Source organism: Trachypithecus francoisi, unplaced genomic scaffold (assembly GCF_009764315.1).
Source record: "Trachypithecus francoisi isolate TF-2019V2 unplaced genomic scaffold, Tfra_2.0 Contig01579, whole genome shotgun sequence".
Taxonomy (NCBI): Eukaryota; Metazoa; Chordata; class Mammalia; order Primates; family Cercopithecidae; genus Trachypithecus; species Trachypithecus francoisi.
The window spans coordinates 4288602-4315806 of record NW_022681442.1 but is presented as its reverse complement, the minus strand read 5'-3'; the positions used below and the strand labels follow the sequence as shown (position 1 = coordinate 4315806).

Below are 27205 nucleotides of genomic sequence, written 5' to 3'. Positions count from 1 at the left end.
CAGCCAAATTGGGATGGGATCGCCTCACTGTGCCCAGCTTTCTCCTTGGCTCTTGGAGGGGGGAACCTGGGAAGCTGGGAAATCGGACTCTAAGCCCACACTTTCGCGATTCCTCAGCGTTTATGCACAGCTGCTGCAGCGGTGCACAATTTTCCATGTGGGTTCTTTCAGCTCTGTGACTTAAATAGTCCCCTTATGCTTCCTCTATAATTGTGATGCAGTGTTTATTCTGTTTGGGCATTGGTAATTAGAGAAAATTCAGAGATTTCCTATCCTCTGACAGGTCTCTCTGCAGAATGCCTGATTCTGAGTGATTTGTCAATATGAGGACATAAGATACAGCAAGTATATCATTTCTACCCATCTAGCATCAATATCTAGGTTAACGCAAGTCACATCACACAAACATGTTCTGTGATGGCTTTTTATTCCTGCTGCTGGGAGAATGAGACCTTTTTCATGTTTCCAAGAGATGCTGTCATTTACATTATCCATACATATTAGGTATATGTGTATCATACACACACAGAGTTCCAAAGCAGGAGCCCAGGTTGTGTGGGCTGATGAGCAATTAAGTGTATATTTGAACAGTCTGAATGCCGATGAACTGTGAACCCCTCAAAGGCTGGGCCCAAATTCCTTTGACTCTCACATCCCCTCATTGCCTGGCACAGTATCCATCACTTCGGTGATGAGTGGCAGACACCTTCTCAATGTGTGAATGAATGATGGGCGTGTGTGCTTGGCAGTCACACACGTTGGATTGCCTGCACCCATATTCTGGCCTGAACATTTTTAGCTGTATGAATGTGGTCACTGTATTTACAAACCATATAATAGAAGTCCATAAATTATGGTCTGTGGCCCAAATCTGGCTACCACCTGTTTTTGTAAATAAAGGTTTATTGGAACACAAGTATGCCCATTCATACAGATTGTCTGTGGGTGCTTTCAGGATACAATGGCAGAGTTGAATCATTGTGACATAGACTGGCTCTCAATAGGTATTTACTCTTTGGCCCTCTGCAGAAAAGTTTGCTGACCTCTGCCATATAGGAACTGACCCGAGACCTAGCAATAAACACAGATGTCCATGAAACTAAGTTCTTACCTCTTAAGTATGTGTATGTGCACATGGCCTTTCACATGACCTTTCATTACTTGTTGGCTATTCTTTTTTTTTTTTTTTTTTTTTGGTAAAGTTAAGGAAACCTTGATACAGGATACCACGCTTCGTTTGTATTAACTCTTTCCATCCCTCAGATCTTTCTTCCTTGCTCCCTTGTCTTAAACATCACTGTGAACGGCACCCTCACAAAGTCCCCGATCTCAGGGGGTTCCTTTAGCTTCTTTTTTTTACCACTGTGTGCCTGAGACTCGGGAGAGCTGGGCCTCACACCAAGAAACCACCCTTTCTCAATGAGGATGAACAGGACCCCTACTGACAGGGAACTGACTCCGCGATGGGGTGGCAGGGATGATGGGAGGTGGTGAATGACTGGGTTTGCCACCCTTCCTGCAAGGTACTAGACTCTTTGGGTTGGTGTGTTACTTAGGATTTTCTTTTCTTAATCATCCTCTTCCCTTTGCTCTGAATTAGTAAAGTCACAAAGCCTGACGCCTCAGGGTCTCATCACTACCTGCTGGTCATGTTTAAGGGCCTGGGTCCTCTTGCTCTCTCCCCCTACCCCAAGCCTGCAGATAACACCCAGCAAATGCTGAGGGAGGCCTGGCCCGGAGAAGAATCTGCCTCACTCTGGGCAGTGACAGATCCTGATCATGTGCTTGATATCCTCAAATAAATCTTCTCACAATCATTTCTGGTCTTCTCCAAATAGCAGAGTATCACTAGGCTGTCACCAGCCAATGGACACTTCAAGACACTAAATGTTTGGCGTAGGAAATCTAAGAGGCAAAGAGTGCTATCAGGGTTGCCACACCGTAGTTGCTGGTGAGTTTACCCAACGAGCCACCAAGACCTACACCCCACTCGTCTGAGGATCTCCTGCCCAGGAATCCCATAGCTGCTACAGGGAATTACCACTGTTCTAATAATTGATTGGGTTTTTTAAATTCACTGTCCCATTTGCCTTGTTCTTAGCCTTCAATGACCCCCATCAGTGACTTATTTTGGTAGCCTGTGTGACCCTGAACTTCCCCGGAAGACACAAGCATAATAAGCTCTGAAATAAGCAGGATAATTCTTGGCATTCATGCAAGCCCGCACTGCATAAAGCAGAGTGATTTTAGTGAATTGCCCCAGTGTTTTACGAGGGACTAAAAGGCATGATTTTGCATACTTTTTGCACATCTAACCTACTTGCAGAATTCATCCCACTGAAATGCTCGTAACTATATGAAATAATATGTCCTTTATTCAGCGCCAACTGTGCGCTGGCTGTAGATGGGAGCTTTGCAGATACTGTATTTCAGCGTCCACCACCCCTAGTTGATTTCAGACAAAACTGAAGCTCACAGAGGTTATTAACCTGTCTCAGCCATAAACATTCTTTGCCAAAGCCTTTTGGAAATCTACATAAGCAAATGAAAATAATGAGAGTCTCTTATGAAAAATAATTTGGAAGCTACTAAAAGTGGTTGTAGCCAGTGACACAGAAATTCCTGCACAGGTTAAGAACTACAGGGAAGCACTTGCCTGACAAACTCAATAGTGAAAAGAAGTCCTATTAAAGAGATTTGACAATAAACATGTTCTAAGAAACATACATTGCCCAAGGCCATCAGCAGGATTCAAAGAATACTGGCTTCCCAAGGAGCAGGTCCATGGCCCCTTTGGGCCAGGTCGTCAGTCCTGAAGTACCGTGTGGAAATGTGGGGGCAAGATTTGTCACTTGCATTCAAAGTCATGGGCTCCCAGGTGCCTGCCCTCACTAGGACTGACTCTTCTGGATGCAGATGAAATTCTATTGGAAGCCCCTGTATGCTTTATTGGGGTGGCAAGTCGGGAGAGGAACTGACTTTCCCCAGCTTCAGAGTGTTCTCCAGCTCCCAATTTGTAGGCTTTAGCATGTTTTCCAAGAAAAATTCCATTGATTTTGATTTTTATGTTTTTGAGATGAAGTCTCGCTCTGTTGCCCAGGCTGGAGTGCAGTGGCGTGATCTTGGCCCACTGCAACCTCCACCTCCCGGGTTCAAGCAATTCTCCTGCTTCAGCCTCTGGAGTAGCTGGGATTACAGGTGCCTGCCACCACGCCCGGCTAATGTTTGTATTTTTTAGTAGGGATGGGGTTTCACCATGTTGGCCAGACTGGTCTCAAACTCCTGACCTCAAATGATCCACTCGCCCCGGCCTCCCAAAGTACTGGGATTACAGGCGTGATCCACCGTGCCCGGCCTCCACTGATATTTTAACTTAGTCATTCAGTTCATTGTCTTATCAAATAATAACTATGTATCAGTGTACACAAAGCAGAGTGCATTTTCCTGTTTTCTTTTTGGTTTTGGTTTTGTTTTTTTTTTTTAAACCATGAGGTGCAACTAAAATACCTACTTCCCAGTTCAGACCTGGTACATAAAGTAAGCCCTGTGAACCCCTTGTTCTAAAGTCCTAGAACTTGCCCTTCAAGGGACTGTTTGGGTGCTCAGTGGAGCAGAGTGTTACATTTTTAGGATTTTGTGAGATTGAAACTGGCCACGGTAGCAGTATTTACACCATGGAAATCAGCAGATGCTACTTCCCTTCCATCCAGAGCCTGTTGTTCCAGATGTCCCAGACCAGTGCTGGCTGCTACTGCTCACAGCTGTCACTCCCGGGACTCTGTGCTGTACCCAGGGTCTGGGAAGGGATGGAGAATGAGCTTGCATCTTATCTGCCTGTCTCTGAGGCTGCAGTCCTCTCCTATGTTCTGACATGGAGCAGAAGGGTGGGAACTTTGAATTTCAGCCAAATTAACGACCCTGGGGCATTGAGCAAGAGGGGGCCCCATAAGGTGGCCTTGGATTTTGGAACCACTTGATTCCTAAATCAAGTGAGTCCAGAGGGCTCTGAGAGAGAGGAGGAAGTGACTGTTCCCAGGAACACAACAGAGACCTGCTTTTCTACCTTCCACCGTGAGCTTGTGCTGGCAGCAACTGAACTAGGATTGATTTTAAAGTAAAACCATCCTTTGTCTTGATTTAAGGTACCCAAGTCCTCAGATGCCTAAGAACCAGGCACTGTGCCATGTTCTGGGATACCAGAGTGAAGGACATTTCCTGATGATGGAAACGTTCCGTAGCTGCACTGTCTTATGTATGTGGCTACTGAGCATTTGAAACGTGACTGCTGTGACTGTGAATTTTCAACTGTCATTAATTTGAGTTTGAATTTCAATAGCCACGTGCAGCTAGTGGCCACTGTATTGGAGAGAGCAGCTCCAGAGCTTCAGCGACAGTCTTGTGTGGCAGCCTCTGTGCCGGACATGGAGAGGATGCATTCATAACACTGGATGCCCACAAGACCACTAAGTCCTCCCCAGACCCCCGCTCCAGCATTGCTAGGCAGCAAGACCAACACTCATGCCACTAGCGGACATCTGCCCATTCAGACACACCTGCCACTAGGCTGAACACATTAGAAGGTCACCCCATGTCATTCCATCCCATCTGCAGGACAGACAGTGATCTTAACTTACAGGTGAAAAAAGAAGGCACAGAGACATACAGCCCTTGCCCAAGCCCTCAGTGCCAGATTCCTACCCAGACACGTCTTAGTAAACTTAGAACCACACTGCTAGATGGATGGCATCTCAGAGAACCCTGAGGATCTTATTTAAAGCAATCTTCCATACTTGTTCTAAGAGTAGTGTAAGAAGGAGTTCCCATGTATTGCACGGTTTTCCTTTCTTGTGGTGTTCGTGCGTGTTCAGCCTTCTCAGGTTCTTATTCGGGCACACACTCCTGTGAGTATGCACATTAGTGTACATATTTCATTTTACACCATTTGGTGAACTTTATTTCCCAACTGGTGATGTTGGCATCTTTCTCTTTTGCTGTCTGGTTTAATTCACTACCATCTATATCAATGTCAGTGACTGGGTCACTGTTTGAGCTTTTAATTTTTTTTGCAGGAATGTGGACTACTTACTGATCAGTAAATCACCGATCTCCCCCACCCCATCCCCGAGGAGTATTGCTTTTGGATCTGTACTGATCAAAATGGGATGAAAATGGAGATGTAAACCCATGATTAAACAAGGCCTTTTGGAAATATTATATGGTGTTAGATTACCTGTGAATCTACTGTTAAGATTTTTGTACATTTGGCTGGCAATTCTTTTTGCTTAAGAGCATCAAGTTGTAGACAGGCCTCCTGCACCAAGCTGGAGCAGCCAGAGCCAAGGGCAGAACCTGCCCCAGCCTCTCCGCTGCTGGAGCTGGGCCTTTCGCCTCAGCCTCCACCTTAAGGCAGGAGGTGTTTCCTCCTCATTCTTTGCAGTCAGCAAACAGCTGTCTAACTCAGCCACAGCAATCCTCTTAAGGAAACTTTGTGCCCGGGTGGTTTTCTGTCCTGAAAATACATTACTTGGCTTATTTCGGGCTGGCTTCTAGCTTGCTAAACCCAGGGCTCAGGGCTCACAGAGTGAAGGGTGCACACCACATGAGGCAACAGCGCGCTGCCTCCAATGTCACCTGCAGGACACAGGCTGGCAGGAACACAGACACTTTCAAGGGGCAATGGGCAAGAGAGGTCTCAGCAATCCAGGCAAAGTCCAATAACCCCGGGACACAGAGTAGAACAGGCTACTTTGTATCAGCTGAGCGCATGCCAGCCTATAGGAGGCTTCTGCACTGGAGAGCTCAAGAACTGAAGCCCCACCTTTAGGTCATTTGTTTTTAAAGATGCTGCTGCACAGTTTATACTTCAAAAGATGAAGTGCGACAGGGTCTTATCAACGCAACAAAGTATCGGCCGTGAAGCTGGTTTCATTCTCTCTGCAGCCCCGCCCCACACACAGGGCAGCCCGTGGGGAAGGGCATCTGTCTCCTAACCACATACAGTCAGGACTGGCCTCACGATGCCCATTGCTTGAGTTCCAGGTACAGAACGAAAAACACACTGTCTATTATGTCAAGCCTTGTACAGTCCTGAATACCAATATTATTTCAATTATTTATTATAAGCAAGTCAGCATTTACTTTTCCAAATGTCACATGAAATTTCCTTTCTCTTCCTAATGTGATTCCTAAGAGGCCTGTGACTTCTTCTCTTCCTAATATGATTCTATTCTTACTTAGAATGGATATTTTGGACTGGCATATGTTGTTATACATTATCAATATCACAAACCTTTAGCCCTAGCAGAATAAAAGGAAAAGGCTAGCAATTCATTCTAAGCATAGGTATGGTTTGAATTCAAGGCCAGCAAGATGAACATTAATCAGAAAGTGTATCGTGCAGGGTGCAGTGAAGTCTAGTATCATAAAATAATCTGTGACCCCTTGGAGCTCACCACACCCTTAGACTACGACCTGTTTACAGAAATGCTGGCGTTAGTCTCATTACGGACTTGGGTTTGGGGCTACAGATGGACCCTGTGGTGATGAGCCTGCATAGCTTCCTAAGACGTGGGCGAACATACATACCCTTCCCGATGAGCCTCTCCTTTTTCCAACTCCTGAATGACCCCCAAGAGCACTTTGATGGTTTCTTGGCTTGAACTGATCAAGTTCTCCATCATCTGAAGTTGTGCTTTGAGGTCGACCACTTCTGTATGAGGCACAATTTGTTGGCATTCTTCACCTGCAGCAACTGCTGTGGGACTAGGCTGGTTCCCCAGCCCCAGCGGGGTGTGAGTCTGTGAGGGCTGCTCACTGCATTCAGGGGACAGGCACTGCATTGGGGGTGAGCAGGCCAGGGCAGTTTCCGAGGGCGCCTGGAGCCCGTTGAGATGTGTGGCTCTCCTCCGCTCCTCGTCTGCCGGGCAGAGTGACCACTGGCTGGCGGCCGCAGAGTTTGACAAACCAGGCTCAGGGGCCCTGGCACTGAGGGCAGGTGCGTAAACGGTGGCAACCTCTGTTTTAAACACCCTCCCGAGGGCAGGTGGAGCGGGCTCCTCGGAGTTTGGCCTCCCCCGGTCCTGCTTGGCCCTCTCGAGCAACTGGTAATCGGGCTCTTCGGAGTGGGGCCGAGTGGAGTTTTGGAGCGCAGCTTCTCCATAGCTGAGCAGCTCAGGGCTTTTACACGGTTCTGCACAGTTGACCCCCAAAGGCTGGTCTGCTGCGTTCATGTGTTCATTAGAATGGAAAACCAAGGCTGTGGTCTTGTACACCCGCCCTGCGCCACATGGCCGGGCCTCCTCCATGGGTCCAGCCTCGTTCTTCTCTTTAGCATCTGTTAGAAACCCATTGTTTTGGCTTTTAAAGGGATCTGCAGCTGGGAGGCTTTTGAGGTTCCCCTTTTTGCGGTCCAGAGGGAACGTCTGGTAACACTTCTTAAGGTCGGGCGAGGTCTGCACGCCTGTGCTCTTGGTGACATTGGGGATGGACCTGCGTGCAGGCACTGTCATGTATTTGCGATAGGCTGCTCTGCAGGACACGGGCTTGGCCTCCCGCTTCTCCCCTAGCTGGCCCGAGGACAGCTGTGTGTCCCTCTGCTCATTCTGTGCCTCGCAGATATCCTTAAACCGCACCTGCAGGGCTTTGTTCCGTTTTTTAATCTGCCGGTTGGGGTCCAGGGTGTATTTCATCTCCAGGGCCAGACAGGCGGCAGGTTCCACTTCACTCTCCGACGTTGTGAGTATGCATTTGCCGGTGTCCTTACTGACCATGGTTCCTGCATTCAGAAACAGCAACAGAGGTGTCAGTGGGACAGAAATACATACGCAAGCACCGGCCGCACAAACTTTTAGCCACCACGACGGCTGCCTGTTTCCTAATTACGTTTAAGCAGGTGAGGTCGGCCTTTATGTTAAGGAAAATCACACGGGCTGAGGGTCGCTGGCAGCATAGCTTGAAATGCTTCTCAGATATTAAAGCCTGCTTGCTTTTCCAGGTGGGATACACTCACTTTTCCTTTTGATAGTAATGCATGTTTCCCCATTAGACAAACCTGTTTTACTACATTCATCAAGAAACCCAATGATGCTGCCTCTTCTGCTTTGTAAATTATCGTTTCACACGCGTGACTCCCCTTCTTAGGCAGATGGTTTACCAAGTGCTACTTATTTGGTTTGCGTTTTGACTATTTTTTGAGGATGACGTCATTAATCTATTGCTGGAATCTGGGAGAGCTGCTGTTTTAAAGACTTACTGGAGCTGCTACGTCTTGAGCAGATAAATGTGGAGAGCCCTCCGAGGAGGAACGGAAAGAAATCTATTTGCGTGAGCCATTATGGATTCCGTGGGAGAGTTGGCCGTGCTCCTGGGTGGGAACCATGAAGGAGAAGTCGACGAGGGAATAGTTGCTTCTCATGGGTTAACACCAGCCCTAGAAAGAATGTGGGTTTCCCTGCATCTACAAAGGCCGTGTTTGCAACTCTTTTGATTCCATGGAGAGTGGTACTGGAAAATAATTCTTAAAAAAAAAAAAAAGAAATTATTCATTCTAGAATCAAGTTTTGTGTTTTGATCACAACCTCCAAAAATGAAAACAATGGTGGTTGTTTCAGTACTTAAATTCTGAAAGCAAATAAAACCACAAGGCTTTATGTTAATCATGCAAATTCATCCTGGGCTGAATTATTAAATGCAGCTAAAAAGATGCAGGTGGCCAATGACTCCTCTCGGGGAATACCAGTGGGGTAAAATGGCTTCACTTTATTAGGCAGATTCACAGCTGTTTATTGCACATGGAAGAACTTATTTGATGGTTGCACTTAAAGCAAGAAAATAGAGTTAAGTATGTTGTTTGTGAGTGAGGCTTTGCCTTTTACCCCTTTGTGTTTGAGAAGAAAACAGTCAAAGGGAAGGCACGGAGGGTGTACAGGGCTTGAGTGGCTGCAGCTGAGTGCCCAGAGAGGCAAGGTCATGGACCTGGGCCCATGAGAGCTGCACAAAAACAGGCTTCGTCCACATTGCCCCCAGCCCGGCTGCTGACACACCTTGTGTCCTGTCCTGGGGGAGTCTGAAAAACCAGCCCAGAGACCCGTGGCAGCACTCATTGGAAAATGCCACAAGAACTATGACACGCACGGCATGGCCCACTGCTTCTGGAGTGAGGTGGTTCGAGAGCCAGATACTCTGCTCGTCCACATACAGAATACCTTGCTTACAAATGTTCCTGAAGGTCAAGGCTACACTTCCCATTTCAAAGAGGATACTAGGGTTCAGAGATGTTGTGTCACTTTTCGGTGTCACACAGCAAATAAGTAGCGCAGGCAGAAGCAGGACCCTGCTTTAGTGACCTCTGAATCCATGCTGTTCCTCATAGACCCAGCTGTCCAACAGACAGAGGCATGACCCCTCCCCATATCCTTAGCCCTTACTGAGTTAGCATGACAGGCCGAGGTGCACAGTGGTTCCGTAAAGGGGAAGAAGAGACAGCTTCACAGCCCCCACCTGAAAGTAAGTGACATGACTGACCCTCTGTTAAACTGACCTCTGTGTCTCAGGTCAGCCTGGTCCTGTCACCTTGCTGGCCTCCACTGCTGTTCACTGAATGAAGGAGTGAAGGAATCACATTCTTCAAACATTATGCCATGAACAACTAACAGGTAATCATGTGTAAGAACAACAAAAAAACAATCTCTGCAGCATTTGATTTAGATGGGACCAGAGTTTCCAAATCCTGGCACTACTGGTATTTCAGGATGGATCATTTGCTTTGGAGGGGCTGTCCTGTGCAGTGCAGGGTGGTCAGCCGTCCCTGGCTTCTCCCCACTGAAGAAGTAGCACCGTTCCCTCCCAGTGTGACAACTAGAAATGTCTCCAGACATTACCAAATGAGCCTGGGAGCAGAGTCTTGCCTGGCAGAGAATCACTGTATTAGCCCTTGCACCTCTGGATGCCTCGGGCTCCTGTTGGTTATCCTATAGTGTGGCCTGAAAGGCGAGGCCTGCGTAGACAGCAAAGGAAGTCCTTGGTACTTTACTAGGTGCTGGGGATATTTGGAGATTGCTGCAATTTGAAACTGGAAAAACTGGGCAGTTTTAGAGAGGAGAGAAAAGGCAAGAAACAGACTGGAGATGCACCAATATCTTGACTCCGTTTGGGATGGCTACATGATAGGTGGAAGGAGGGACAAGGCGTGCCTACTCAGGAGAAAGCATCGGTGGCTTTTAGAGATTCTTATCCCAGTGGGTTAAACAGATGCACACAAGACAGCTTGGTGTGGGGGACAGTATGGGTGGCAGTGGGGGTGGAATAAGAAAATTAAATCTTAACCTTCACTCTGATCTCCTATTCATTCTTTAACTGCCTTTGTTGTCAGGTATGTCAGAATGTCTTGTGCCGTCATTCTGCAGAAGACCTTCATACTAGGGGAAATTTGAAAGATAGAGCATTTTTACAAAAAGCAATTTACTAGTAATTTTTCAGCCTTTTCCCTGCTACCTCTGAAAAATGTGTGTCTGAATAAGTTTGTCCTGCCATGCTATTCATCACCACCATTTGCTAGGGACTGCACTGAAATAATTTTCTGGCATCAGTTGGCTGGGGTAAGAAATATTCTAGGTCTTGGACTCAACCATCAAACTAATACAACGAATCAGAAGAATTAATTGCCAGTGGCCAAATAATAATAAAAATTTCTAAGCTCTTCTCTGTTTTATAGAGAGTTGCTAGTACATAAAAATCATCTTGTTGTTAGTAAAAAAAAAAAAAAATGATGGTAATCCTTCGGATTTTTAATCAGTTTAGTTATTGCTGACTTAAAAAAAAAACAGTAATAGTAATTGAGTTGTTCTTATTCCCTGATAGGGAAAACACCAAGGAATTTTTGCGGCTGGTTTATTTTGGCTTCAAATGAGGTTATGAGTTCTTTCTGATGGCTGGATGACATTTTCTAAAGCTTTAAAATTGAATTTCTGGACATTAAGAATTACTAAGGTGGACACATCTTTTCAGGGTGTTCATTTGCTTTTTATTGGGGGTGGAGGGTAAGGCTTACAGTGATTACCATTAAGAAAATGATTTCATTATGAAAGGAAATGGGGCATTCTACAGAGGACTGTCCCTGAAACAAGTGGAACCTTCTCCCACACTACTCCATTCATCATGCTTTCATGCATTTATTCAGCAAGTGAATGTACATACGTTACAGTGTAGCGTTAACATTCAGTAAGCATGTAGTTAAGTGCTCCTATGTGCTAATCAAATGTCCGCATTCCCCTATGCATAGCAGTTGCGTTTTCTAGATTTGATCCTCATCATATCCTTACAAGGCAGCCACTATTCATATCCTCATACTGCAGATTGAGAAACTGAGGCACACGATTTTGTTTTTTACATCTTGCTCAGAGTCACATGACTAGTAGGCCACACCCATTGAAACGGCTGAATCCGTTTGAATCACATGCCCTAACCCACTACCCTTGCTCAAGGAACTCTGTAACTTGAAGTGATCCATGATCCACTTTAAAAGCATCAAACAACTGAAACTCATCTGAGCAATGTCCTTATCTTGTTCCCACAGTGTATCTGGGTGCTGGTTAGGCAAGGACATCCAGGTAGTTCCAGTAACACAGCAGGTGTGGGAGCACTGAGCAAGGGTTGCCTTGAATTCTGGACTAAGCATGAAGCCACAATAGCGTTCTTCACGATGGCTTGCCTTGGCTGGGTCACCCTAGAGAACCACAGACTCTGGTTTGGGGAGGTAATCTCTTGGCTCTAAAGCAGTAGGAGTTCATAAAGTTTATTTTTCATAGGAAAATTGTGTTTTAGAACTCATTGGACTGTGCTGTCTTGAGGTGAAAATGGCTAGTCATGGTTGTGCCTGTTTGGCTCGAGAGAGCTAGATGTTGAGGAGCTGTTTGGAATATAAATGTCTTAATTACCCTCAAATTAAATTTCATAATCAAATGTGAGTTGTAAATATATCAACCCTGCATTTTTAGATTGGTGATGGAGAGCCATCTCTGCATGCTGCTTTAAATTAATGGCTGATATGAAGACGCGCATTCCAACTTAAATAAGTGAAACGTGGAAGCAGCTAAATGGCTAACAATAGGTAAACACTTAAGTAAATTATGGTTTACATTCACCCTGGGTGGCCATTAAAAGGATAATTATAGAGATTATTTAGTATCATAGAAAAACACTTACGAAATAATGTTAAGTGAAACAGCAGTCTACAAATTATACTGGAAAATAATGAACAAAAATGGTCATCGTTGTGGTATTAAGAGAACACATTCGGAGAGATGTATTTTTCCTTCTGTTTTCCAATTTGGGGAGAATGGAGGGAGGTCCAGTGTCGTTCTGGTTTTGCCAATGGAAATAACACAAGGTAAAATCCAATCCACACCTGAAGCAGGCCTCCGGAAGGTATAACCACTTGTATCAGAATAAGAAAAACCCAGGAATGATGAGATGGGGGTGTGAGTCGTTTGCCAAAGGTCATCTTTTATTGTTTTGAGGGAGCCCCGATAAAGAACGAAAATGAATTTCAAGCGTGTGTATGTGTGTATATATGCATAGGTATATACGTGCCTGCGTATGTGTTTAGCTATGTATAGTTAAATGTTTAGCACAAGAGATGTCAATATTTGAGCAAACGTACTGTAAGGAAGGAAGTTAGCATCTATTTTAATTAGAAATAAAACGGATTCAATAGTCTGAAGGCAACTTTGTGGGGTTCCATCAGCTGACAAGACAAACTCTCCATTGGATTCTGTCCATTCTTAAAATGTCCGTGCAGATTTGCAGGTTTGCAGTTTGACCCTGTGATGGGATTTGCAGGGGAGGATGCAATCAGCTGCCAGTCTGACTGAGACACCTCCCAGGGCCCAGCAGTCCCCGCATACAGCAAGATAGCCAGGCAAGCGGTCTGATGAGTGCCGCAAGGGACTATACGAAATTACAGGTTTTTCTAGTGGCTCTCTCACTGTTCAGACACCTTGGAGTCAAAGATGCTGGCTGGGATTCAAGATGAACTGGGTCAGCATTTTCTTCCGTATGCTGAGGGGGCGCCTGAACATGAGGCTACTCAGAATGGGACAGTGGTGAAAATGAAATCCCATTCTTCACCATCGGCTTCCCAGTGGGAAGGGGAGGTGAAACAGAACCTCGCTCACTAAGTGAAGTCACTGGTGTTATGAAATAGTTAGCTTAGAGACCTGTTTCAGAGGTGCCAATTGAGTCTTCAGAACTGGAAGTCCTCCTTTCCTTGGGGGCAAAGCCAGCTGCCATAGATGGCGGACTGTGTCTTAGATTCATTATCTGGTTTAATTTTCTTTATATAGTGAAATGTTATTTTTTCCCTATATTTGTTGTCTTCTTCAGAGGTCACTGATGAGAAGGACCAAAAAGGGGTGACTAGATGAATTCAGACACCCTTGTGTGACTGAGCAATGTGTGAGGACCTGTTTTCTTGCAGAACTGTGGCTCCTTGGAGGAAACATGGAGATGGATGCCCCGTTCCCTCGACGTGTAGAATATTGTGGTGAAACCTCTGTCATTAAGAACTGATGACCACCCAGTCCAAAGCAGGGAAAAGGGGCACTCATGGAGCTTAAATGTAGGCATCGAGGCAGAAGAAAACCTATCTTAGGTGCAGTCCCCCACTCATGCATATCTGTGATTTTAGAAAACACCCTTAATCAACAAAAAAAACCTATGGTCTGTTGCTTCAGCCACATAATGTAAACCACACAGGCTCACACTGGCTTGCTTCAAGGCAGTGAGAACAAAGGAGGGGAAGCATGGATGCTTGGGGTTTGGTGCTCATGTTTTAAAAGATCCAGAGAATGGCCCTCTTAAATGGTCCAGACTCTTCATTTATGTTTCACTACCCAGTTCTTTGATTTTCAGCTTATGCTGATATTAACCTTTGCTCATCCTGTCTAAATGGAATCTACGTTAGCAGAAATGAATTACCAAAATTTTATGATGTTGGTGAAAATCAACTGGAAAATATGCCTCGTTGAAATGAGACATTATGGCAATGTAAAAAAAAAAATTTTATTTGCAGCAGTTAACTATGCCAGCTAATAATGGCCAAAAGGAGTTCAGTACAGTTGGTTCCAACAACTCACCAAAATCGCCTGTGAGACTGGTAAAAGGAACTAATTTCCCTGCCTCCCCCTTTCCCATCATCATGACAGTTGACAGAGTGTGAGACAGGAGGGCTGTGCTTTGAACATAGCTCATGAGTACATTTAGGTATGATAGCAAGTGTCCCACTGACCCCGGAGGCTTCCGAGTGATGAAGCAACAATCAGCTGATAGTTTGGGGCCCATCAGAGGCGGGAGTTGGCAGGACACAGAAGAGGTGGTCTCCCTTTTTTAGACTTAATGGGAATCTCACTCGCATGAAAACACAAAGATACATACTAGAATGCACTTGGGGAGTGCTTTGCCTTCCTGATTATGCTGAATCTATATTTTTGTTTTACTAAACAGCATTGTTGATTCATGATTTATCTGAAACTAAAACTAGGACATTGATTCCCCACCCCCCCCAAATGACTTATATCAAAGGAGTCTGTTTTCCCTGCCACTTCCCAGTCTTATTTGAGGAGACCCCATCGGAACACTCAGAGCAGGATATCTGCTTGGAGGTAGCGTTCTCGACAACGGAAGTCATTTAGAGTTGACGATGCAGTCTGTCTTTCCGGCAAGGCCGTGGGAATGCCTATCAAATCAACCATCAGAATGGATCCCCCTTACATTCTCATCGTAGTATGAAAATACCACGATGTTTCCTTGATTTGGCCAAATCCTAAACTTTGCATGCTCTTTGGTTCACTGCAAAGGTAGCTGTGCCAGGAAGAAAAGGAGACTTGAGCATTTCTTATAATTAGCTTCCATTCCTAAGCTGATAGCCAAATGTAGAGAAAAGAACCTGCCCTTCGGGTCCGTGTACACAATCCTAACTGAAGTCTACAGAAAGAGTTAGTGCTTGTAATCTTCACGGCCCTCATACAGTTTGCAGTCCATGGCCTAGTCTGAAAAGACTGTCTTGGTTTGAATGAGCTATTTGCTGCAAGTGTGCACAGAGCGAAGTTTTAGCATTTATAACACAAGATGTCATTTTTGTTGGGGGAAGGTGAAGAGAAGAGAAAATAAACAAAAGGTCTATATATTGTGTACTTTACACTGTATATTGTATTCCTTAAAAATAAAATCTACCTCTTATCAATCCTGGTGTTACTCTGCCAGGTTAGTTGGTTGTTTAATTTTTTCCTTGACCAGCAGCTGTTGTGAACCTCTGTCTTCTCTGTGCATGATAATAAGTAGCTACATTTTAAAAACATGAAACCATATCCTTCCCTCATAAAGTTTCATCTAATGTCTTCAAAGGTTTATCTCTTTGTGCATGAAAAACTTGGCAGTGTCTCCGGTAGTCTGGAGGAGGAGGACTCAGTGGTCTTTCTTGGGAGGCAGTCTAACACGATGTAATGCCTGAGACCCAAGGGTGGCGTGGACTCAACCCAGCAACACAGCTACTGTGCTTACCCCAGCTGAGCTTGGAGCAAAAGAAGACACCTCATGTTAAAGGCAGGACTGGACTTGCTTTGCATTGGGGTCATGAGACCCATCTCCAGCTTAGTAGAGTCTTTCAGTATTTTTATACTGAAGGCTTCCAACAAGTGCTGCCGCCAACGGCTTGCTTAATTCATTCCCCAGTCTAATCCCCCCATATCAGTCGTCACCATGCCCTATTCATTTTGTTTTTCCTTTCTGTTCCTTCTCCTATTGATTTCTTCCCTTTAGTTCCACACTGTTCCCACCCTGATCTTGGCCTTCTTAACTCTCCTGCCCTCAGCTCTTCATCCCCCATGCCCCACCCCCATCCCCCATCCTGCAGTTCCTGCTAGTCTTGGCTTCAAGTGCACACATCGCTTTTCTCTGCATATACCTGGATACATCCCAGTTGGTAGCACTTCCAAAGAGCCTTTTATTATAAGATCATCTATACTTTTTCCTACCTGCTCATCTTTCTAGATTTCTCCTGGCTGCTCAAAAATGCTCCATCTGCTGACTTCCATGAAGCCATTTCCTGCACTGTCTCCTGAACACACCATGGTCAGTCTCTACCTTGTGTCTTCACTTGCGCTGGTTCACTTTCCAGGACCATGCCCTGGTCCTCCTTCCTCATGGATAGTCTGTGTTTGGTGGTCTAGATCTAGTCTTGTCTTCTATGCCTTCTCCAGTCCTTATCTGTCACCTTCATTTACTCACTGAACAGTGCCTGCATGCCCAGGGTGACCCAGGCACCATACTGGATGCTGGGCACACAGAAAAAACAAGGCATATTCTTGGGCAGTGTCTAGTCCAGCAGCGGAGAGACATGTCGATGGCTGACACCAGTCCACTGTGTGCAGGACCATGTAAGAGGAGGGAGATACTGCGAGTGCTCCCTGGGGAGTCAGGGTAAGCTCCACCTGAGAGACGTGTAAGAGCAGGCCTGAAGGATGCTCACTTTGCTTTACTGTGTGTCAGTTTTCTCTGCTTAACACAAATGTAAGTGTTCTGTAGAGTAGGTCCCTCTAAGCACCGTCTTTCTCCTATGCTCAATCATCTTTCTTTACTTACTGGTTTAAGAATCTTAACACTGGCCAGGCGCAGCGGCTCATGCCTGTAATTCCAGCACTATGGGAGGCTGAGGCAGGCGGATCACAGGGTCAGGAGATGGAGACCATCCTGGCCAACATGGTGAATCCCCTCTCTACTAAAAATACAAAAATTAGTTGGGTGTGGTGGTGCGTGCCTGTAATCCCAGCTACTTGGGAGGCTGAGACAGGAGAATCGCTTGAACCAGGGAGTCGGAGGTTGCAGTGAGCCGAGGTTGCAGTGAGCCGAGATTGCGCCACTGCACTCCAGCAAGAGAATCTTAACACTGTACATCACAGTATCCTTAGAGCTGGGGTCTTAGCTGAGATATGGCAAGAAGACTTAGGATGAGTGTACAATATTAGTGACTTCCAAGGAGTCTTTCTACATTATTTGGATCCTCAGATTAGGTAGAACATGGCTGTGTAAGGAAACCTGAGTAGGAATTAGAGAAGCGGAAAGGAGAAGGGATAGAATTTTATTTGTTGAGGTAAAACCATATCCAGAGATTTTTATCTTCTGAACTTTGGCATAACTATCTTGAGTGGTGGTTGTACAAATGTTTCCTGTGCTGAGGGGAGAGAAGGAGATGGCACACACACTCACAGAAATGAGTAGATGGCACAGAAATTGTACAGGTTCTATGTTTAATCATGCAGTATATTGAGGTCCCATACTGTTGTAGAAAATGTGACTTGCCAGGAATTATCAGAAGCTTTGTTCTTATAGTACTCAACTTTCTTCCAAGATACCGTAGTAGCAAAATAAATTCAGAGTTTAATTTAAAAATCTCCATAGCTTGGAATAACGTTTCAGAGCGTGGTACCTTTCCTGACCTCAGTTGTCTAATCTGCTCTAGAGGATGAATCACTGCCTTTCAGAAGGAAAAAAAGAGTGGAGGGTCTGGGGCATACCCGTGGGTCTAGTCACTTCTAAGGGTGTATTAGTCCGTTCTCACACTACTATGAAGAAATGTCTGAGACTGGGTTATTTATAAAGGACAGGTGTTTAATGGACTCTCCATTCTGCATTGCTGGGGAGGCCTCAAGAAACTTAAAATCATGGTGGAAGGCAAAGGAGAAGCAGGCACCTTCTTCACAAGGTGGCAGGACTGAATGAGCGCAAGCAGGGGAAACGCCGGACACTTAGACAACCTTCAGATCCTGAGATTTCACTCACGATCATGATAGCAGCATGGGAGAAACTGCCCCCCGATCCAATTACCTCCCTCTAGTTCCGCCCTTGACACACGGGGATTATGGAGATTACAATTCGAGGTGAGATTTTGGTGGGGACAGAGAGCCAAACTGTATCGGAGGGGCATAATCATATGAATGAAATAGCTTTCATTTTCCTGTTATTTGAATTGAGAACAATGAATATGAAATTGTACTAAATAAGGAAGAGCAGTACTTAGGAATCTCATGCCACACTGCTGTTGTCCATTGAGATGAACGTGGAGAGGAAGGAGAAGGGAAATGGAGGTGTATAAAGAGAGAAAGGATGTTAGGGGAATGGTGAGTCGAGAGAAATGCACACACAGACACAGGAAGGGAAGGGGATGTGTGCTGGAACATCAGTCCAGGTCAGCTGTGGGACATCTGTGGGCTGTTCCCTTGAATCAGGCTCATAGAGTTCTGATGGCCTTCAGCCACAACTCCCATCGTTTTGGCTGCTCTTAAAGGGCCAGTGGCAGCAACCCCATCTCCTGTCCAGAAGGGAATGTGACAATTCACCCTGGGGCAAAACAAGAGTGCAGGCTCGGGCAGGCACCTGAAGCAGGACATCGTATGGTTTTCTGTTCTATGAAGCACCCAACACATAACACATGAAGTGTTAAACGCAATGAAGAATCCCATTTTCAGCAAATATTCCTACGTTTGCCTCTATCTTTTTATCTCTCCAGCACCTCCTTGGAACAGATGCCCTGCTACTTTACAAGGCTTGTGGAAAAGAGAAAGAGAACAGTAGCAAAAGCCTGTGTCGTTTATGAATAGAAGGTAGCTTCATAGTGAGTAAGCAGTACTCATGATCTATGAAATGATTCTCTGTGGATTGAGCATGCTAAAAAGATCTTAAAAAGGAAAACATAAATCTTTCCAAAACCTCACATGACCCCTGTATGCTTCGGCCTTCTTGAAGCTTTGGAGGAGAGCATAGGTGTGGATGAAATGGAACCTTTCGTACGTTTTTTTGGGTTTTTGTTTTTGTGTGTGAGTTTTTAAAGAGAGCATCTCCTGCCACGTAGAAGAAAATCCAGGGGGTGGCTGTCCTCCCACAGGAAGGAGGTAAACACATATTTTTCCTTAAGGGCTCTATTCCCTCAGCCTGGCTCCCTCAAAGGCCACACTTGGAGGCCAGGAAGTTAATCCATTAAAAACAAGGAGAAGAAAGAAGGAAAAAGCATATTGGTCTCTACCCCAGTCCAGGCAAATCAGAACTTCTGGAGGATGAAGACTGGGTACCACTTTTTGTTTTAAACACCTCACATAACTTTAATAATGTCCCCATGATAAAGAACTACTGGCCTTCTTCCTTTATCTTTTTCATCCCTTATTGTCTTCTATTTCCTGCTGTATCCCCAAAGCTTAGAGAAGCTTATGGTATATAAAAAGTACCCAGAAATATTGATTGAATGAAGGGCTTAATGAATGAGTGAATGTCACAAGGGAGCAGGGAAGACGGGCCCCTTCCATTTTTCTCTAGGATGAACCTAGACATCAGCCAGGTGTTGAGATGATCACTAGCAGATCCCACACAGGCTCACAGAGTGTCTGTGCCTTGGCCTGGCTGGGCTGTGCTGTGCACTGACAGACGGGGTGGATTCATATTCCAGAGAGGAGACAGCTAGTGGCCAGTCATTGTCATGGTTGAAAATCCAGGTCTTTCACAACATCCATTAATTATGGGCTGGCAAATTCCAAGTAAATTGTAACGGAGCAGACCCATAGTAGGAACAGGGCATATTCACACTTTTTTTTTTTTTTTTTTTAATATTTCTGGTTGGAGATGCAAAACATTTAGAATTCTGTTCCCTTCTAGGAATTCAGTGGCTTGGGGCAGCTCTTTTCAGCCGTGGATCTGGGATTTGAGACCAGTCGTTCGTACATTGACAGGCTTGGCACAGTGAATAACTTTGGATTTTCTACATTGGAGAGGGGGTGCTCAAGGTCTGCCCATGCTGCCGTGGTTGGCTAACATGGTTAATATCTGACCGTAGTCCCTAAGAACTGGGGCTTTGAGACCACCTGCTTGGTTTTGAGTTCTGGCACTTCCCCTCCACTTAATAGCCCAGAACTCTGGGCAAGTGATCTAACCTGGGAGAGCAAAGATAAGAAAAGGTAACACTTGTGTATAACACTCAGCACAGGCTAGGTACCATTCTGTGCTTTGTATATGTCTGAACTTTTCATTCTCCAAACACCCTCTGAAGGAGAAATTACTATTTTTAATAAAGATGGGGAAACCGAGGCACAGGTAGTGGAGTCACGTGCCCACGGTCACACAGATAGTTACTGGCAGAGCGAGGAGGGCAAAGGAGGACAGCCTGGCCTGGAGCCTCTTCTCTCGCCACCACGCAGCACTCCCTTGTGAGCTGGGTCAGGGCTTAGGAGGTCGGCTCCTAGGAAGTGCTCAGTACACGGCCCTGGTGGTAAGGTGGATGTGCACAAAGACAGCACACCTCGGGATATGTTGTGCATGTGGATGACACCGGACGCAGGACCTAAGAGACACAAGCTTGAGAATCACTGCCAGAAGGTTCCAACCTTAACTGGCTGATTAAAAACTGTACGGTTGGCTTAGAGTTATACTTTCAAGCTGCATTTGTCAGTGGCCACTCTCACTGACTCTTCAGATACAGAGTTAGAACTGATGCTTCCGTGTGGAATTTAAATAATTACCAGGAGTGAGTTGGGGTCCGGTCTCTGCCACTCACTCAGTAGTTGACCTGCCCAGTGCAGTGTGGGGCCAGCCCCGTCAGTGAGCCTGGGCACTCTGTCTGAGGGTCCAGTGTCCAGCCACCTGCTAACTTCTGTAATTCAGCCTCACCCTGGGTGTTTTTGCCACATGGATAAATCTGATAGACACAATAAATAAAGTAGATATATATTCAGAATATTATACAGCGAGACTAAAATATAAATAGCAAGTGCAAAACAAATTAAATGAGGATATGAATGACTGAGCTAACAACTACCATTAAAACAAGAAAAGTAAGTAATTGAGAAATGCAGTTATCATTGGGCAAGAAGTCAAATGAAAAATATGGTTTGAAAGTGAAAAACATATTTTCAGCATTCCTGTAATTTCACACACTACGTTTGCACATGGCACACTAAGTAAGCTATGGGAGTCTCAAGTGCATGGTTAAGTGGACACTGTGCAATGTGATTTACGCGAGGAAAAAAGACAAAAATAATCTTTATGCAGTACTCTTATTGATTTTTAAAATGAGAAATTGGTGGGTCTGGCACAGAGATCAATGGAGTTGAAGTCACGATGTCAAACTGAGATGTGAGGTTAAGGCTGAGAGACAGACATCTCGTTCTCTCATGCTGGCCCAGTGAACTCTCCAGTTTTTTTGGTGACCTCTGGTGAAAACTCTTTTTAACCAAAATGTCAGCATTTGGGTTAGAAGAACATTAATTTATCTGACTGCAGTGAGATGCATTTTCTCAATTCTCCTCGTTTGCTTCTTTTACCCTAATACTAGGTCGCTAAATTCAAAGACATTCTTTCTCTAAAAACGCAACTTCTACCCAATTGAATTTTCACCAGAGGAATTGCTGAGGTTGAGTGTGGTGGTAAAGAACCCAACCCTTTGGTGCTTTTTTCTTTTCTAAACACTGCATGGCCGGACATCAGGACTGTTCAGCCCTGGAAGTCATCTTCCTCTTTACTGCCTTCTCATGGTGTTTCCTTTAATTCCTACTACACAAAAAGTTACAATTGGAAATGGAAGAAAAACAATTATTTCCCAATCAGGATTTCCTGAGTCGGTAGCAAAATCACTGACTAGGTTTGTGTTAGTAGCCTCATTAAATATTTATTAAGCACCTGTTATAGACAGTACTATGCTTAGTCATTTAAGGATTTGCGTTGTGAATCGCTTAGTCCATTTTCCTCCCATTTGAAAGTATTTCTCATGGACATTCTAGGAGGTAAGAGATAATGAAAATCTTGTTTTTTAAAATACTATTTCCAGCTGAAAATTCACACCCAGATATTTAATAGAAATCCTATCTTTTCCCCGGTTCCTGCTGGCTCACAGACTTCTGTTTCCATTAAAATCCCCCACCGTCTTGCTGGCCTTGGGTAGCATCTTTAGTCCCTTCTTTCTGTCTTGCCACATTACAAAGACTTGCCTGCCAAAAGGTTTTTCTCATAGCTGTCCCCTAACTTACTTCCCAGTGTTACTGGGACTGGCTCATTTTCACCTGTGACACCTTCTCAACTGGTCTCCAACTCCTCTCTTCTGGTTCACCTCCAGTTACACCGTCTTAATCTTCTGAGAATATATGTTCTTGTTTAAAACATCAGCAGAGGACCCTCCTGCTCTGCTGGTTCCTCCTCAGACTGACTCCAAACTGTGCCTCTACTCTCTGATCCCAGCATCTCAACCTTTGCCACATGTCACTTCTCACTCTTACCATACAAGTCTGTAGCCCTGAGCACGCTCCCACTTGGCTTAAGCTCCAGGACTAATGTCTGCTGGGCTCAGGAGTCCAATCTCAAGCATCACCCACGAAGTCAGCCAGGGCATCACTCTCTGCCTGTAATCTCCTATCCTGATTCTACCTGGGAGTCTTTAGGCTCCTGCCACTTCTTGCCACCACCTCCCCTCCTCCTGGACTTGAGCTTCTTGGAGTCCTCTCACTTGGTCTTGTAACACCTTACACATTGCCTTGGCCACTGCTGCAACAGCTCAGTACATATCCACAAATCAGAAGTCCTCTCTGAATAAAGCCATCTGCATATCCGTCTACCTTGTCTATCTTCCCTATGCTTGCCCCATTTAAAAATCCCAGGTTTTATATCTTTGCTACAGTTTTAAGGATGGTAAAATCGCTTACTACAAAAATAAGCAGATTTCACTGTACAAAATGCAGGTAGTAAGAGTTATCTAAAATCTAACCAGTAAGTACATATAGAAAAGGTTTTAAAAAACATTAAGAAGGGCAGTTGACAAATACAAGATCCTTCCTAGAGAAGAACAAGGGTGGGGGATCCCACATCACCAGTGGAATGACCTAGAAACACAAAGACTACTCAGTTTCATTAAGGTTGGCATGAGTATGACATAGCCCCTTGCTGCTTCCTCAACTGAACAGCTGTCAAAAGGCCCTCATGCCATCAGCCTGTGCTTTCTCCTCTTTCTCTCTGGGATGGGCCTGTCCATGGAACCCCTGCTTTGGGATACAGCTGTGATCATCTCTACTGAGATGGAGTGAGAGCAACTTTTATCTGCAAGGCTGCCTGTAGTGTTTTCAGCATTCCGTAGCCTCCTTCCCATGTCTCTCATATGTTGTAGTTTACTGCATTTCATTTCATGGCCAAAGCTAGATTACTAAGGACTGAATTGGAATTTTCCATATTAAGTAGAATATAAACTTCAACAAGCATTTTGATATGCTGGGTTTGTTTGTTTGTTTGTTTACCATTCTATTGGATAGAGTAGTATAATTCATATGAATGTACGGTATGCAGAGATGCAAGAATCTCTCTCTTTTTTTTTTTGCTCAAACTTCCTAACAGCAGGATAGTGTGGGAAAAAGAACATGTCTATGGATGTGCAATACTTTGAATAAACAGTTCAGTGCTCTATAAAATAAATATTCGCAAATAATGACTTTGGGGAGAGTTAATTCCAAATCCCTTTGAAATATGTTGTTAGCCAAAAGGTGTATAGAGTAATTTGGAATCATAATTCCTGCTTGTCCCTAATATCTGCTGTTCTCCATTCAAGTTAATTTTCTCTCAGTCCCAGTTAGAGCTGGGAATATATACTCAGCAGAGACACAGTTGTCAAGTTAGAATGTTTTGTATTTATTCAGATAGTGATTTGTCATCTGGTGACATCTTTGTACACCTCAAAGTCCCTCAACCCATTCATGATGGTTTGAATAATGTCTAAAGCACATATGACTCAGATGCACACTGAATATCCTGTGACTTACAGTAGAGGGTTCTCTGAAAGGACTTGAATTTGGAACCAGGAAATGTCTCTGAAGTTATGGTTTCTCTTAATGCGAGAGGTAAGATCCTTGGTTGCCTGGAAATACCTTAGTTAGTGCCTTCAGGATCTGAAACAGACACATTATCACACATGGTCCAAAGGTTCAAACCTATACTTTCATGGCTTAGTGCTTAACACAAGACATTGTCCAAACAACTTGTTTACAGCAATCCTGTCAGGGTCCCTGTAGTTTGGTTCCTGCAAGTCTGTATTCTGTCCTTAATGTATAAGAACAATGTCCATATTAAATAAACTGATTGAAAGTCATGAAGTTTCACCACACACGTATCATAGGTTAGCTCCGGTATTTGATAAATCTCTTAATGTTTGTATGAGAGTTTCATGGTAATGAAAGTGTCGTCATGTAGTATCAATCATATTAAATTTCGCTTTAAAATATTGAAGTCATTCCATAATGTTATGAAATATTAAAATCAAATATGTGAGGAGACAGAAGAAGATCTGCTTCATAAATCATGCCAGCTAATTTCTGGTTGGGGAATGTAGGTCTCCAACCAGTGGAATTATGGTGGGGAGGGGATGTGGTGCCTCACATTATGAAGGACTATTAAAAATGACGATGACACTGGTTTTATCTGGGGAGTTTTTATGACCTCACATTCCCAGAATGGCAGTGGTTTGCCTCAAGTATGTAGAATTTGCCAGCCTTCCCAACTGAGCTGCTTGGGTGCTATGGAAGGGTTAAACAGCATCCTTCACAAGCATTCAAATCCCTGGTGAACCTGTCACTGCCCTCCTATGTAAATTTCTGACCACAGAGCTGCTGCTTTGGGATGTAGCTGTGACCATTTCTGTATCATGAGTCTCTGAGAAGCATGTCACGTGCTTCTCATATTCCAGAGTTCAGTAGTTGTGTCTCTAAATGAGGTAGCCATGGCTGGGTGCAAACAAGAGAATACAAATGTCTACATGAATGGGTTTGTCCTGCCGCTCTGCTGCGATCCATTGTTATTTCTGAGAATCATTTTGATTTTTGGACTGCTTATTTCAATGTGTAGGAGTCTTCCTTGTAGATGAATGCCTTTCACGTATAAGTCTTTCTCTTATTTATTGATTTATTTTAAAAAATTTCCCTATAGAGGGAGAAACAAAACACAAAAATTCCCTTTCCTGTCACAGGGGAAAATAACTGGCAAAACAGAGAAGCCCCCAAAGTAAACAGAGTCATAGAGTACCCAGCCTCCCGTAGAGCTTGCAGAAATTTCATTGTGCAGACATGGAGCTCCCCAGCTTTTGCCTTGTTAGCCTATTTCTGAACCAGTAGTTCTGTTTCTTAATAGGATAAAGGGCCTGACTTACGTAAAAGCTCAAAGTCTTCATCACAATGATAAAATACAAAGTCGTGGCAACTGTAGTAAGTTTAAAGACATATTTAGCTTTTCAAGGACATCCTGTCTTTAAGAAAAAGTCTTTCATTTAGCTAAAGAAATTAAACTGAATTGTTCAGTCTTTTAAACAAAATGATGAATTTAGTGAAGACAACAAAACTCTCCATGGCTAACGTAATTTATGCAAAATCACGCAATTAGTGATAGCTGTGCTAGACTTTTTTTTTCCTTCACCAAATGCGCCTCTAATAAAACCATCGCGAGGAGCAGTGCCATCTAATGTAAGTAGTAAACATGGATAGTAAATGATTAATATCTGGTGAGGCATGCACATGGCAGGACTTCCATTTTTCCTTTGAGCCCCCTATGCATGTTTGCTAATCATTCTTGCAAAAAAATTGCAAAGATAAATATGAACTTTCTAAAGTAACATTCAACAGGATATGAATGTAAGAAACAGCACAGTGTGGGGGAATAGTAAAAACCAGCACTTTTCGCCTCTGCATGGTGAAATGACGGTAACCTGCTGTAGTGTAAGCTTAATAACGGTTATATCATTTTCACGTATGTACTACTCTGGGCATGGTCCGGGTCTTGTGAGTGGTATTTTTTTAATCAAGACCTCAGCCAGCGCAGTCACCCTGACAGTCCCCCCACTGAGATATGGAAAGGTAACCCTCTAGCAAGTCCTCGTTCAGGGGAAAGCGTTCAAGTGCACAGACGTCTACCCTGTGCTAGCCTGAGCTGTAGTCTTCTGAAATGATCGCTTGGCTTCCCAGCCAATGCAGGGCTCCCCCAAAGTTCCTTCCCACTCTTGCAGTTTCACCTCGGAATGCTTCCGCAGAATTTCAGTGCCTAAGCAGACAAGGTCAAAGTAAACTGCTTCACCGTTGCTGCTGGCGCAGGGGCCCAGGGCGCATCCAGCCCCACAGCACAGACCAACAGCAGGAGAGGGGGCCGGGCAGGAGCCCTGGACTGTAGATAAGCAAAACGCACCCATTTTCTCTCCTATTTACTCCAGAGGCACCTCTCCTCCCCCACTCCTGGCATCTCCTTATCACTGGCTCCCTCTCCCTGTGGCATATTTTTGGGTAGTAGAATGCTGAGGTCACAGGGAGCGGCTCTTTAGCCAAGCAGTGGGGACGTCAGCCTGGAGCCCTGAGCATGAACCAGCAAGATGCAGGCTCTCGCTCTTGACTTTGGGCTCCAGGCGCTGCCCCGGCCCAGGGCTGCCTGCGAGCTCCCTCCTCCCTCCTGCCCTCGCCCGCCAGCTCGCCCTCTCTTAGGTCTGCAGCGTTGGTTGGTTTCCCACGCCTGTTCTGGTCTGACTCGGGATGCCAGGCACCCAGAAGCCCCGTGGGCACCGACCCCAGCCCGCAGCCCAGGGAAGGTGCCAACCCCAGGGAGTGGTGGAGACTGGCATTTCACGTGGGCATCTGCCTTCACTGCTGCTCGCGCTTCTCCTCAACGGCTGGCGTCAGGGCCCTTCTGCTCCAACTCGTCCCCCCCACCCCGAAGTTAATCAGCCGTACTTTCCAGGGCGCTTTAGTTTGGAAAATACTTAAAAGCCTCGAAATGTTCATGGGAGACGGCCGCCCCCGGATCCCCCAGTTCTGCCTAGCTAAGGCTGTCGGGCGCTCAGGAAGCTGTGGCGTTTGTCTGGAACCGACATCGCAGAGGCGCAGCCCCACTACTCGCTGGCGTCGCCAAAGTTGCCAGACGCCCCTCGGCGACCCGGCCGCGTCAGATGCAGTTGCATAACCTCGCCCCCCACCTGCGCCCGCGCAGGGTCCACTCCCGGCTGCTCCGGGGTGTCCCGGCCCCGGGAGCCGCCGAGTCTTCGGCCAAGCCGGTTTAGGGGGCGAGTGCGTGCGCCGGAGTCGGGGTGGGCGCCTGTCCGAGCGGTGCTCTGCCCGCGGCCAAGTACGACGGGCGCGGGGGCGCGGGAGAAGGGCACTTGGGGCTC

The 27205-nt window shown here is 45.3% G+C and overlaps 2 protein-coding genes across 6 annotated transcripts in view; one reads left to right on the top strand and one right to left on the bottom strand.

Moving 5' to 3' along the window:
- Nucleotides 1–27205, top strand: part of DOCK1 (dedicator of cytokinesis 1) — a 551514-nt gene that overhangs the window by 265241 nt on the left and 259068 nt on the right. The gene's annotated exons all lie outside the window — the stretch shown is intronic.
- Nucleotides 1–27205, bottom strand: part of INSYN2A (inhibitory synaptic factor 2A) — a 61041-nt gene that overhangs the window by 33261 nt on the left and 575 nt on the right. The window contains exons 1-2 of one of the 3 annotated variants that reach the window (XM_033179164.1): nucleotides 8252–9013; nucleotides 6586–7774 (exon numbers count right to left, since the gene is read on the bottom strand). In XM_033179164.1, coding sequence (XP_033035055.1) covers nucleotides 6586–7769 — 1184 coding nt within the window. In that variant the 5' untranslated portion in view covers nucleotides 7770–7774; nucleotides 8252–9013. Of the gene's footprint in view, nucleotides 1–6585; nucleotides 9014–27205 lie in introns of those variants that run through there. The other 2 variants (XM_033179154.1, XM_033179175.1) reach the window with 2 other exon arrangements.